The sequence below is a fragment of the Podarcis bocagei genome (genome assembly GCF_964188305.1).
Source record: "Podarcis bocagei genome assembly, chromosome: 11".
Classification (NCBI taxonomy): domain Eukaryota; kingdom Metazoa; phylum Chordata; class Lepidosauria; order Squamata; family Lacertidae; genus Podarcis; species Podarcis bocagei.
Window position 1 is genome coordinate 39,264,678 of NC_138136.1, and position 14,375 is coordinate 39,279,052.

General features: G+C 38.4%; 1 protein-coding gene and 1 long non-coding RNA gene across 14 annotated transcripts in view; both read left to right on the plus strand.

The window, feature by feature from the left end:
- The window catches only part of ADAMTS6 (ADAM metallopeptidase with thrombospondin type 1 motif 6), a 125,604-nt gene extending 119,018 nt beyond the window's left edge, over positions 1 to 6,586 (plus strand). For 12 of the 13 annotated variants that reach the window (XM_081212696.1, XM_081212695.1, XM_081212694.1 and 9 more), the window contains 2 exons: positions 176 to 332; positions 3,476 to 6,586. In XM_081212696.1, the coding sequence (XP_081068822.1) occupies positions 176 to 332; positions 3,476 to 3,585 (267 nt within the window). In that variant the 3' untranslated portion in view covers positions 3,586 to 6,586. The remainder of the gene's footprint in view (positions 1 to 175; positions 333 to 3,475) is intronic. The other variant, XR_014012840.1, reaches the window with a different exon arrangement.
- Positions 6,587 to 8,166: 1,580 nt separating this feature from the next.
- LOC308597396 overlaps positions 8,167 to 14,375 on the plus strand; it is a 42,267-nt gene continuing 36,058 nt past the window's right edge. The window contains exons 1-2 of the long non-coding RNA XR_014012930.1: positions 8,167 to 8,405; positions 11,212 to 11,338. This is a non-coding gene — a long non-coding RNA (uncharacterized lncRNA). The remainder of the gene's footprint in view (positions 8,406 to 11,211; positions 11,339 to 14,375) is intronic.

Here is a 14,375-nt window from a genome sequence, read left to right on the forward strand (position 1 = left end):
ACACTGCCTAACTGAATTTATTAGTATGGCAGTGATAAGGATTCCCTCCACAGCTGCCCCAGATAGTGTTTCTGACACTATTCCATTCACCATGTTGCAGTTCTGTTCATTACTCATAATATGACATCCATTATTTTCTCTCTTTCCTTCCTATCATGCCCCATTTCTCACATAGTGTTCCGCACAGTGTGGTCTTGGACAACAGATGAGAACCGTGCAATGCCTCTCATATACTGGGCAAGCATCCAGTGACTGTCCAGATACTGTTCGGCCTCCTTCAATGCAGCAGTGTGAAAGCAAATGTGACAGTACTCCCATTTCCAACACGGAAGGTGAGTTTGGTTTCCTCATTCATAAGATTTCATTAAAGCTTTTTCTTAAGAGAAAAACAGAAAGAGGAAAAAAGATGAAAGCCAAAAATTAAAAGGACTTCCGATTTTCTGTTTGTCAGTTCCATAAAAGAAATTAATCAAAACATTCAATCCATTCAATCTGATTGTTCTACTTTCTGTTAAGCAGTTTTAAATAGTATTATGTGCCAGCTGATTGCATCTGATAACATTATGCACAGTCCGTAAATGAGCAGAAGCAATGATCTGGATGAAATAAAGTGGTGACATCTTGTCACAATTAACATCTGCTTTAGGTATTTAACTGGAGAATGAAAGCATTATAGGCTAGGTATTGGCAAACTGCCACTGATGTTAACTTTACATTTGTTATTCAGAGTGAGATACTGACAGTATGTATTTGACATAGCACATCTCAACTTTAAAAGTATATGTGGTAACTGAATCCAGGTTTTACAAGGTCACCTAAAACAGAATATCTGAGGTGCTTTCACCTGTTTTTATGCAGGCTTCAGTTTCCTTTATATTGTCTTTTTAAAGCATTTCAGTAGCTGAAATGAGTGTGGTGGTTTGAAATTTACATGCTCTTCAGTAGCATTGCATTAAAAGTACATTTTGACCTGATCCTGAGTGTCAGAAAGAGAATAGCTGATATTTTAACTTGGTTGGAACCAAAAATAATTTGTCTAAAAACATCTATAGGCAAATGTCCTTCCTCCAGAGCAGCCTACTTTACCAATAGGTGCAGTCATAACACTCCACCACTAACCAGGACAGGCCAAGGGGCCTCGACACTTTCCTTCTGCGTATGAATTTCCACCACTGGCTTTAACCGAGGCTAAGGACGACATCAGCACCACAGAGTCCTCATCTCCCTGAGTTGGAGCTTGTTTACTTAGGAGGAGCTGCCTTGTTTTGCCATAGGCCTACCCATTTATTTGCAATAGCCCTGGGTTCCATTTCTTGGTGTGATGGAACTGTGGGAACTGTGTTTTATATATTTTGGCTGGGATCCAAAGAGCTACTTCTGGCATGCTCAGTCTTCAATGTGCCCACTGGAACTTTTTATTTTCTTCCCTTTGAATGGCAAGCCCCTGTGCCATATTTCAAACAGCTTCATTTCAAAACAGGTTTGTCATGCGGCATGAGTCCAAACCACCTTTGGGTATGCATTATTCGTGGTGTGGTTCTTTGGATCTAAGCCAGAGTATTTATTTATACAGCACAATCAGTGTGCGTAGCACTTTTCAAAGTTATATGAGGGAGAGAAACAGACAGACAGACAGACAGACAGACAGACAGACAGACAGACTGATCCTCGCCCAGAGGAACGTAACAGTGCAAATTTTAATAGTAGGGAAAACAACAAGCAAAGGAAAGGAGATGCCAGTCTAATGGGGTGGATATCAGCAAATGCAGTTATGTTTATTTCATTTATACAGTGGTACCTCTGGTTGAGAACGGGATCTGTTCCGGAGGCCCATTCACAACCTAAAGAGAATGCAACCCACGTCTGCACATGCGCAGGTGGTGATTTGCTGTTTCTGCGCACGCACATGACGTCATTTTGTATGTCTGCGCACGTGTGAGCGGCGAAACCTGGAAGTAACCCTTTCCGGTACTTCTGGGTCGCTGCGAAACGCAAAATGAAAACGCATAACCTGAAGCAAACATAACATGAGGTATGACTGTAAACCACTTCCTATAAGGCATCTGAAATCAATTTACAATACAGTACAATAAAGATATATATGAAACAATTACATGCATTAAAATAGTTAAATACAGTTATAGGTATTGAACTTCATGGAAAAGTTTGTTCTGGCAGCAGAGGCGTATTTAGGGGAGCACAACCGGTTTGGTCACACAGCGTGCAGAGCCTTAGGGGTACCGCAAGGGACACCACAACTTTTTAAGACCCAGCTCCCCACTTTATATGTGTGTGTATGTGTGCAAACACACCGGTTGTATAAAATGACCACATTTGCATCTTGTTAAGGAATGTAGCCTAAATCAATGCAAACGTGAATGTTAAAATTCTGCCTGAACAGACCTTCATGTATTGTTGGGGAGTAGGGGAAGATAATTGTGATTGTCCCTTCCATATTTAGGAAAATTATCACTCCATGAACCACAGTGCAATTAAACAGGAAAGTTGAATTTGGGCTACACATTCATGGCATGACCTTTTGCATATTTGGAAACAAGTATTTACAGTTCAGTGGGACTTACTCCCAATTCCAGTGAGCATGGGTAGGCTCTCAGCCTTTCTCCAGCATTACTGGCTTAGAAAATTTGATACACTTGTCCTTGTGAGAATCTGGAATCAGTGTTAATTGGACACACATGGAGGGATAAGTATGAACTGTTTTGGAGAATGAATGGAGGATCTGTGTTCTTCATTTCCCACCCCTATCTCCCAACATGATCTTCCCAAAACTTTGATTTCAACAGTCACCTACCTATGTCCTCAGAGTAATCTATCGTTGGCAGTTTGATTGCAATGGATGATGTGTAATGGGTAGTAGAATAATTTTTGTCTTCTCTATTACCTGTATATCTGTTCTATGGAGACCTTTGATGCCTACTTATACGGGCTGCCAAAGCCCAGATGTAGAATACCTTTTCTTCCCACTTGTTGACATTTGGAGATCTCTGCTGCAGTAGAAGCAACTAGAACATCAAGTCATTGAACTTACACTATAACTGTGCTTAGTAATTCTGATCATTTTCAGAGTCAGCAACAGCTGCAATACATAGTTTAGTTCAGAAACCAATCATTCCCAAACATGATACTAAACAACAACTTCAGTTAGATTTTGGATAACTTCTTATTGAGGAACAAAATAGATCTGGGGGTGGGGATGGGAAATGCTGCTATGTGTGAAGAAAACCTCTTATTTTTTAAGTATCTCATGTGATTAGATCCCTGAATAACAAGTGGGTGTGCTTGAAGACTTCTGTACAGTGTCTGAATTTTACAATTATTTTGTATGCAGTAGGCTGTACCAAAATGCTAAGTTCATGCAGAGGACAGATACAAAAGCAACTTATTAAATTTAATTTGTTTTTCTCTCTGCTTTTTAAATTTATGTAATCATTTTGCCTTTGTGTGTCTCCATCAGAATGCAAAGATGTGAACAAAGTGGCTTATTGCCCACTGGTGCTGAAGTTCAAGTTCTGCAGTCGAGCATACTTCAGACAGATGTGCTGCAAGACCTGCCAAGGACATTGACCCACAGAAATTGAAAGTGCCTTGCTATTTCATTGTGGAAATGCTTCTATCAAAGATTGCTGCATAATGCAACCAGACAGATGTCCTTGTAAATGCATCACCCTGTGGAAAATGTAACCACTGGTCAGCCTCAGCTGACAGAATTTCAATATTATTTTAACTTCTATGAAGTGGGATTTATTCATCCAAAGTGCTGGACACAGTATAAGGAGGGCATGCCAAAATGGAAAAAATACACACAGTGCATACAGAGTAACTTATGGTGGAACACATGTACTTTCGATGAGATCCACTAGTCTGTTTACCTCCTTGGACCATTAAGATAATTTTTATTATGGACTTAGAAATGACACTGAATCCATTTGTATTTAATATTGTTTAAAATGTAGCTGTTGTGGTTTGGTCAACTACAGATGCAAAGAAGAATTTTTAAAATGTTGTCATAGCTTATAATTAATAACTATTTTATCTTATTACATAAGCACCACAGTTTAAGTTAAAGAAGTGGGCTTGGGAATATTATATTAGGAACAATTATAAATCAGAAGTAAAAGAAATGTATTTTCCTTTGTTTCATTCTCTAGAGAATAATCCATATTTCCTGAAGACTGCTGTGAGCCATATCTAAAGCTAAACTAAACTAGAATGATGATAAACATAGAGTTAAGAGATGCAACCGTCGTTGCCTGAATGCATCCAACTTTAAAGAAATATGTGCTGCAGGTTTATAGCCATCTTGGCATCTCACAATTAAATCAGGATTTCCACTAAAAGGGAATATATCCATACAATAGAGGGGTCATACTCCAGTTGTGAATAGCATTTTTCCTACTATTTCACTGCTTAAGGTTGGTATCTACAAATTCACTGTTAACTTTAGTTACAGAGAGGCATCAATTCTGCAGACTTCTAACTGGCTTTGTTACTCTGTAATTACTAATGATAAACTGACTAGTGAGGTAGAGTCTCTTCTGCTGATCATGCTGAAAACTACAGTGGCTTTCCAGTTTTTCTTCCATTTATATAATAGGAGAACACAGATTTATGAGAGACCATGGAGAAGAGAAAACATGCATATGCCCAGTTTTTTGGAGACTATTGCAGAATAAACAACCAAAGAGTACATAACTTATGGGAACTTTCAAATCAAAGTACCACAGCTTTTATATTCACCATATCGATTTATGAATATTCTGAATTGTATTTAAATGTGAAGCCAAGCTCCTGGGGTAAAATTGATTCCAGAATCCAGTGGGAGCTAATAGTAATGGCCATACTTCTCCCCCATTCCCTGCTTTTGTCAGTGACACAACAAAGAGATAAGGAAAGTGGGTACTTGTTTATATTATTATATTGTACTTGAACACTTGCAATTTGTAGCAGGTACTTGATGAATGTGCTTTGTGTCCAACTTGCCTCCTTTGTTGTAGTGCAATTGAGATGATGTGAACACCACCACCTTGTATTAACACTAGAAGTCAAACAGCACTTTTATTAAAAAAATACTCTTAATGAGACAAGTTTTTATAACATGTATAAGATATCTAAATGTGTCAGTGTATTTAACAAATTACAGTAAGCCAAATGTGTTGAGCAATATTTACTAATGTGAATTAATGGGTGGGGGGATAGAAAAAAAGAGAGTTGTACTATGTGGGAGGGAAAACCTTGACAATCCATCAGTGGGGTTTTCTGTAGTTCATTTATTCATAACCATCATTTTTTTGTCATATTCTACCTCTTGACAGTATGTTTAACTTCCATATATCTAGGAAGCAGTACGTTCATTTGTGGCAAATCTGTTTACTTGGAGCTATTTACTGCTCAGCTGCAACGTACTTCACTCTCATTGACACCGAAGCTTAGAAAGGAAAACTATCCACATCTGGGAGTAACGTGTAGGCCTGAGGGTAGTGTAGCCAATGTGTCAATTACGGTACCTTTGTACATCAGTCCAATAAGGAAATACCATGGTGCTAACATGCCTTGGCTAAATAAAAAATAATAAAAGGGATAGATATTGCATGGCATTTTCCAGGCAAAAGATTACAGTCTATCATACTCTGATTTGCTCTGAGGCATAAATGTATTTATTAGTTAATGTGTGTCTTTTCAGCTAGCAAGAAATGATGGGATTTATTCAAACAAAATCCTTTTTACCTCACTTTAGGACATTGATATTGCAAAGACACATTTTGCTCTTTCATTGGTGCTAGAAGACCAGGGGGTCCAATGTTTACTCTGCAGTTTAGAAGAGCACCAACTTTTGAATTTAAGAAACTCCCTGGAGCAATGTTGAGTTTCATTGCTAAAGTGAATGAAATACAGAATGTATTGTGTTACATATAGACCGATATATCGCTCTAGATCTGAATTAAAAGCCTGAAATAAAGAGGTAAATCATTGGTTTCCACAGCACAGGACATTGCTGCTGCTACACTATAGCCATATATATAATCTAAGCTAAAATATTAAAAGTATTATATTCCTAAATAATAACAATAGGACCATTTGTATAGGCTACACAAAGATGGGAAACCTTGGAATTCAGTACTAGGGTATTAAACTCACAATGTGTTGCTGGTATTTCCATTGAGCAATGTCATTGACACTAAGGCTCTCATACTGAAACAAAATGCCTGTTCAACACATCAAAATATACACTCCTAGAAATAGTCCATCTTAGGAGATCTTTATTAATGGTATGGATATCACATAAATTTCCTTAACAGTACAGAATGAAAAAAGACCCTTTCTATTATTGTGACTAGTTGCTTATTATTTTATACGCAGTATTAATGTGGTACACTGTTACATTGTTATTTTTATTTGCTTTTGTAAATTATATGCTAATTTATTTCCATGTTTCCTAACACTTGTTCTTACATGTCATGCATTCTGCTGCTTGTAACACTTGATGCAGTAAAATTCCACACCAGGCACAGATTTGTTTTTAACATAGATAATTTAGTAAAAATAAAAATGCAGCTTTAAAGAATAAGCCTAATGGTAACAATCTGTTCACTGACATCCCCGTGCAAGAATTTTGCAAGCATAAATATTTACATTGTTGAAAGCACTTTTGAAAGTAAAGATAACACATCAAGTAATGCCTCAATGTTGTCTCAGCCTTGTCCCTGGCTATAGCTTCATTTGGGCATGTAGAAAGACCATGGGGTACAATTCACTAAGCACTGTTGCTGTGGAACATTTATTCATTTCAGTAAGGTTCCTGCGCAAACTAAAAAAATGTTGAGCAATTGCTGGCTTGCAACTGCAGCCCTGGGGGGGAGGGGGCTTGAGGGTGAGTGGGTGTTCTTTTCAATAGCAGTTTCACCCCACTGGTGGAAGAGAAGAATGGTGGGGTAGGAGCCTGCTAGATGGGAAAGTAGTGAAAGCAACTGTATACTACTCCTATCCCAGCTCTGTTCATTCTGATATCTGTAATGCTAGATGAAATATGTGAGCTTTTCAGGTCAAGAAAAAACAGATGTAATCATGTCATCTTCTCAAACATTTCTTCTGGATTTCAGCAACATTTTACCATTAATATCTCTTTATGCCTACCTCTGTCTCTGCAAGTATTTGTTTTCTGCTAGTGTAGGACTGTCATACATTTGGGATTTCCCAGACATATCTGGGATTCGTCTGTTGGAAATGGCATCCGGGCGGAATTTCCAAAAATCAGTAAAAACATCCGGGAAAAGCCAGGTGTATGGCAATCCATTTTTGGAAGTGTTGATTTTTTGGTGAATTTTTGATATTTTGAAATATGGCAACCCTATAGCTGCTCTTGCTTCATATTATTACTGATTTTAAAAATTGTTAAGGTACAATGTCACATATACTGTGTCCCAGAGTCTGGTCTGAAGGCAGTTGAGGCTACCACTTAACTGAAACAAAGGTCTGATTCAGTGTCTGGATGGATGAATTCCTGAGTCATATATCCCTGCCAACCTAGCAGTTCGAAAGCACGTCAAATTGCAAGTACAGTGGTACCTCGGGTTAAGTACTTAATTTGTTCCGGAGATCCGTTCTTAACCTGAAACTGTTCTTAATCTGAAGCACCACTTTAGTTAATGGGGCCTCCTGCTGCCGCTGCGTCGCCGGAGCATGATTTCTGTTCTTATCCTGAAGCAAAGTTCTTAACCCGAGGTACTATTTCTGGGTTAGCGGAGTCTGTAACCTGAAGCGTATGTAACCTGAAGCGTGTGTAATCTGAGGTACCACTGTAAATAAAAAGGTACCGCTCCGGCTACTATACATGTATGAGAAATACATGTATGCCACGTTGACAGAAGGAAGGTGGGGTGCAGATATAACCAGTGTTATTTTTCTATAAAAAGGTGGCAGAACTCACCTTGTTCTTTTATAAAGGCAATGGCGCCCACCTGAGAGGTGCCAGAACTGAGTTCCAGCAAGTTCGGGCTTGGGGGGGGGGGGAGTCTTAGATGTAAGAAAATGAAAATTAATGAATGTTTTCTGCTCATACCAGTGACTTCCTCACTTCTGGTTCTCTCTTTCCACTCAGAAACTCTTACATTTTACAGTTAGCCAATCAGAAACACTTACATTTTACAGTTAGCCAATCAGAAACACTCTTACATTTTACAGTTAGCCAATCGTAATATCTAAGACTCCACCTCAGGAAAGTCTCTACGTTTTCTTTGTCTTACGCCTGCCAACCCATGGGAGCAAGCCTCAATGAACACACTGAGCACACTTTCATTTCTTTTCTTTTGTTGAATAAATTTATATATTCCCCTTCCTCAAGGCCAAAGGGCAGTACACAAAACAGTAACAAAATTAGACTTCTCAAGGTAGGCTCTTTCGTTGCTTCAGCAAATCCTGCAGTAGTAGAACTTGACATACTCTCTGTCTTATTGTAAACAAAAATCGTTTTGTTTCTTAATATATCAATTACGTTATAATTGGTGGTTTTTAATGAGTAACATTTCAAACATTCAGTAGCTGCTTTTCTATATTGGTGTTTGTGAATATACATAACTGACACAACATTTAAAGAATAATTATTAGGGTAACCTTACACAGTCAAAGAAAATGCAAACCCTATACTTTGATTAATACTCTAGTAAATAAGCACTAAAAGGCTTCCAGAATTTAAAGCATCTTTGGCCGACCAGATAATCCACTCCTACTCCAGTGCACAAATTTGATTTACAGCAGATTTCAAAATATTTATATTTTTTTTCAGGGTTTCCATCATCCCCTCAGCCAGTATCCTGCTGTGTTTGAAAATGTCTGGGCAGTAATTGTCATTGTTTGCAAAGCTATTTTGGAAAATAGCAAGCATCGTGGCATTTAGCAAAGTCAGGAATGCAATTACCAATTTTGTATACATGATCCAAGTGACCTCCTGGCTTCAGAAGCTCAAAACCCATAGGAAAAGAGTTTTAACAGCAGCAAAAAGTAAAAACAAAAACAAAAAAGTTTGTTTAATTTTTGTCTGTAGCTGGTCAGTAATAGGTGACTTATGCTGTGGCCAAGTTGGCAAAAATGCAATCAGCTTAACAATTCCTTATATGTACAAAACAATGCTAAGACAAACATACAAATAAACCCAGGATTTCTCTGGATTGGTACAGTGCACAAGTATATCTGGAAACTCCAAATGCATAGATCGGAGAGGGTGATGCAGAAGCATCCAAAAAGACACAAGACGCTTTTTTAAAAAGCACCAAGCTGTAGAAAAACTCAAACTCCACTACTACTATGGGAAGTTTTTAAAGACAGCAACCAATAACTGAATAATATTTGAATGGTTTTAAAAAGGATAACCATCATTCACCAAAACCTCTGATAGAATAGGACTAATACATGCCCCAGCACCACAGGTCATCTGCAGGAGCCCTTTGTTACGTTGAGTTAGTTAGCCCCAAATGCATAAATAATCGAAATAGTCACTTGAAGAGATTGTATTGTGGGGTACACCAGCAACAGAATATGCTCAGACCACAAAAGATCCTATGATCTACTTCCGGAGAGTCATACTGCAGAATCATATGCAACATGACAGAAGTACATCTCATGCGTTTGGAGCCCTACCAATAAAAAGAGAGCAACATCCTCAGGAAGCAGCTTGGAAACTGATGCTGCTCCAACACCAACTATTGTCTGGCCAGCAGCATCAGTACCAATGTTGGGGGTCAGCCTGCTGGTTCAGGCTACTGTGTGCTTACTTGGCCATGGCCACTTTCCAACTGCTCAGTTCCATCCAAAACACATATTTCCTTGTGCTTTCTCAATTTTCACAAAATTGTTGTATTTTATTCTTCCCCCTCCCCCCACTATTTAAAAAACAAAGCAAAACTGTGATAGAACAAACCAGTTAAAAGATAGCTTGGAAACTAACTGGCTTGTTAACATGTAATGAAACCAGCATTATTTTTTTTATTAGACAATGTCAGTGCAGAGAGCATTATATTCGAAATCTCCTAGTGCTGTATGGATTAGATTGCCTCTCGGCAGCGTTATAAAAACTGGAGGAAACTTTGCATCATTTCAAAGGAGTCTCATGCTTGTCCTTTATAAGGAACAACGTAGATAGGAAGCATAATAATAATAATAATAATAATAATAATAATAATAATAATAATAAGCAGCAGCCCATCTGAGTGGGTTGCCTCAGTCTGGGCAGCTTCCAATGATTATAAAACTACAGTAACACATCACACATTAAAAACTTCCCTATACAGTCAGGTGTTTATTTCCTTGACATCTGACGGGAGGGGATTCCACTTGATGGGCACGACTACTGGTTCCCTATAACCTCACAATACCGCGGCCAGACTATAATACGGAGCCAGACATTGGTCCATCTTACTCAGTAGTGTCTACCCTGACTAGCAGTGGCTTTCTAGAATTTTAGACAAGGACTCTTCCCGAAGTCCCAGTTGGAGATGTCTGGGACCATGTGTATACAGATGATTTCGAGAGATGGCTGTATTTTGGCTCATATAAAGTGTGAATTAGGTAGATTTGCCTTTAAATGTGACATGAATCAAATTTCCGCTCCATTCCTACAAAGTGCAAAGTACATACAATTGCCCATCCAAATAGACATATACATGTTTTGCAGTTCTCAGCTGGATCTGAGCATCCGCCTATTTCCAAGATAAGCACTTCCTTCCAAAGGCAGCACTTCCTTAATGGCATTCTACCAGGCAGAGCATCTGTGTAGAAAATTAAGCTAAGCTTCATAAGAAAACTTTGGAAGAGCAGCAGAATCCTTCAAGTGCTCTGGATTAGAGGCCTCTGCAGGCACTATGAAGCTGTTTGGCAAACCAGGACTGAAAAAGGATGTTTAGGAGGCACAAGAAGAAGTCTCCTCCTCTGTTTCCAATTATTTCTTTATCTCTCCTCTATCCTTCTAGTTACCTCAGTGTTTTCTTAGCTGACAGCCATTATGGTTTAGGATTGTGAGGATAAATGCAAAACTTAACAAATTATAAATATCCTGTTTCAAGATGTGTTATCACTCACTGAAAAGAAACCAACTACAGCTTAAGATTTTTGACAGCAATTTTTGGCCTGTTGTCTATTTGAAGGTTTAGTTTATTCTTAGGAAATATTACATGGCCAAGAGTTAAGATACTATGCTGGCAGAGGCCAAAGCTTTCTTTCGGGAACCCTGACCTTCCAAGTGAAATGAAAGTTGACAGTGGAAACCATCTGAAGGGGAAGAAAACTCAAACGAACAATAGGAGAAAGGGAAACAGTCTGGAAGCAGCAGGTAACAACCGCCTACAAATTCCTTGGGTTTTGCTTGTTCTTTTAAGAGTAGCTGGCTTAGCAGAACATATAGAATTAAGAAATAGAATGGAGCAAATAAACAAAATCTGAACTAGATCAACAGTATTTGAGTTAGGCTGGATTGAATTTTTTTCTTTCTCAGTGAATGGTAGGGGGAAATGGATACTGTGATATCTGGAAGTCTGCTCCTCATAAAATATTTAAAATGATTCATGCAGTAGATGTGTTTCTACAAAGACCAACAGCAGAACAGTTGAGGAAGGAGACTTCTCTAGAATTAACAAGCTTTCTATTCATAAGATGCATGTGGTATGGTGCAGAATAGAAAGGTCACTGAGGGTGAAGAGGATTCCCATACCAAAGAACACACATGACCAGCTAATGTGATTTTCCTGTGTGTGAATGCTCTAGAAAGTTATGATTGACTACAGCTTCTCACATACAATCTGTACATCTTACTTAGTATTTACCATATTGTCTTAATAAATATATTCAGTCTGCAGAACAATAGTATGGTGGAATTAAAGGATTGGGAGGGACCTGACGACCAGCTATTTCAAGCACCTCTGTTAAGAAAGTATACTTTAAGTCTAAGCACTGAACCATTTCAACACCATCGATCAGCTGGCTTATGTACTGGAGAGCATCATCCTGAATATACTGTGCCATAAGTGGAGGGCAAGACCAATCCAAGTGTCTAATGCATTTTTATGCCGTTATTCTTTTACAAAAACAGTTCATATGAGAGGACAGCTCACTCTCATTGAAGTTGATGACTGGACAGTGCTGAGTCAAATTAAAGTTCTTGCTTAACTATTTAACAGATCAGACTTAAACTCTAAAGGGAAACAGATTGCTCCTAGAAGTTTGAATTATACAGCCCAGAGGGCTGCTCCTTGATCCTTCCTTTTAGTAACCAGTGTTTATTTAAATCCTATGGTGATATTTTGGACAGGCACTGGCAGACAGGCAGACAGTTGTTTCATGAGCATTAATCACCTGTGGAACTGCAACCTCGGGGTACGTTTATCAAACTGGGCTGCACAAGTTAAACCTTGACTTCCTGATTATGATCAGCAGACAGAAGTCTGAAGAAGGTACATGAAAATCAAATAAACTTCTGTACACCATAAGAGCTATTTGCATAATATTTGCATATGCTCATCTATCAGTTTGGGTTTGTGCAAATAAACGTTTTCTCAGTAAAACTATGAGCTTTTCACTGTAAAAGATAACCCAATTTAATTATACCTAATGTGCTTCCACCATATGCCACCCTACACCTGCCATAAATTCCCAAAGTATTGGAGTTTCTGATTAAAAGTGACAACCAAAAAGAAACAGTTCCAATGATGGCAGACTGGCAATTAGAATTGCTGGAATATGCAGAAATGGTGAAAGTTATTGGAAGAATAAGAAACCAAGAAAATAGACTTTTAAAAACAGAATAGGGAAAAATTTATTGACTATTTGAAGTCTATTGACTATTTGACTATTTAAACAACTTAAAACATTAGCAGGACTGACATAAACATGCACAGTAAGAAATAACTAAAAGAGAATACAGGTAAACAGGTTTGAACTGGATATGCAGTAATAAAAGATATAAAATAAGCAACCACAGAAAGGAAAGAAATCACAGGAAATGCAGATTTATTATGTAAAGATTTCGTGTGTTTTTTTGTAAAATGTAAATGTTTTTGTAAAATGTAAAATATTTATAAAATGAGAAATGGGTTGGGTGGCCGGAGCGGGTCAAAACTAGCGTTGTCTTTAAAAACAAACAAAATAATATAATATCTATATAATATCTAAGTCTTAGCTCCAGTGGTGTTAACTCAGTAAAACCAATCCCAGTGGGACTTGCAAATGGCTCAAAATTGAAAAGGTACTGAATGGAACAATTGTAATTCTAATGCTTCTAGCTGTTCCTCTGCATTTGTGGGTTTACCTGCCCCCCAGCGAACGCACCATGCTGGCTGGGACTAATGGGAGCTTCATGGTGAAACATCAGGAGGGGCACCAAGTTGGCGAAGGCTGGCTTAGCCTTTCAAGGCGTATTTCCTGCCCCCATTTCTTTTGCTCTTCAGCTAGGAGTCTGAAATCATCCTCAATGCCTTTACACAAATCAATTCATTTATTTTAATGTTTTTTTAGCAGAAAAAAGTCTTCTTTCGCAGTTGCCCCTTGATTTATAATATGCAGGCCTTATTGCTCAAGAAGCCCCAAGCAAAACATGATTATAGGTTTAGGTACGACATCACCTATATATAGCCCTTTGCACCTGAGACTACTCAAGATACCCTTTCTCTTAAATACAGCTGATTGTTTTGAAGTTGTATCATGCACCCCACACTCTACCCCTAGGCTCAGATGACCCCACGATGGCATGGCCTGACCTTGAAGAATGTGAGAAGTCAGGAAACAGTGAGGAGAGAACAGATCCAAACAAGAGCATTAGCAAAATGAATCTCAAGATAGGATCTAAATGAATACCTGTCCCAACAGTTATGCCGAAGTGCTGCTTACACCTGGAAGCTGCTCTCCAAAACAAGGTTGAATCTTATTAGTACCCAATTTATAAATGTCAGTGGAAGAGCTGCCCAAGTAAGAAATGAAAATACATGCTTAAAATTTAACCTCAACTTCTGCTTTTCCTTAATGAACTACAGCTGTGAGCCCCCCATCGTTATCATGAGTGTAATGTGTGAAAAGGGAGGCTTCTCTCTTCTCTCTGCAAATGTGCCCCCCAAATCATGCCTTACAGACAATTAAAGTGTTAGAATCTGTGTAAATTATTATAAAATAAAATGTAAAACTTACTAGTACAAACTATTACGAGTGGCTGAGCAGCAAATGTGGTGAAGTCACTGTAGATGGTACTCAAGATATCTAGTGGGTGTTCACATTAAAACTTAGGAAATGCTTTAAAACACACCTCAAATTCTACCCCCCCCCCATTATTTCCTTTTTCAAAATGGGTCTCTTGGTGTGCATGTATTCCCAGATGTACCTAA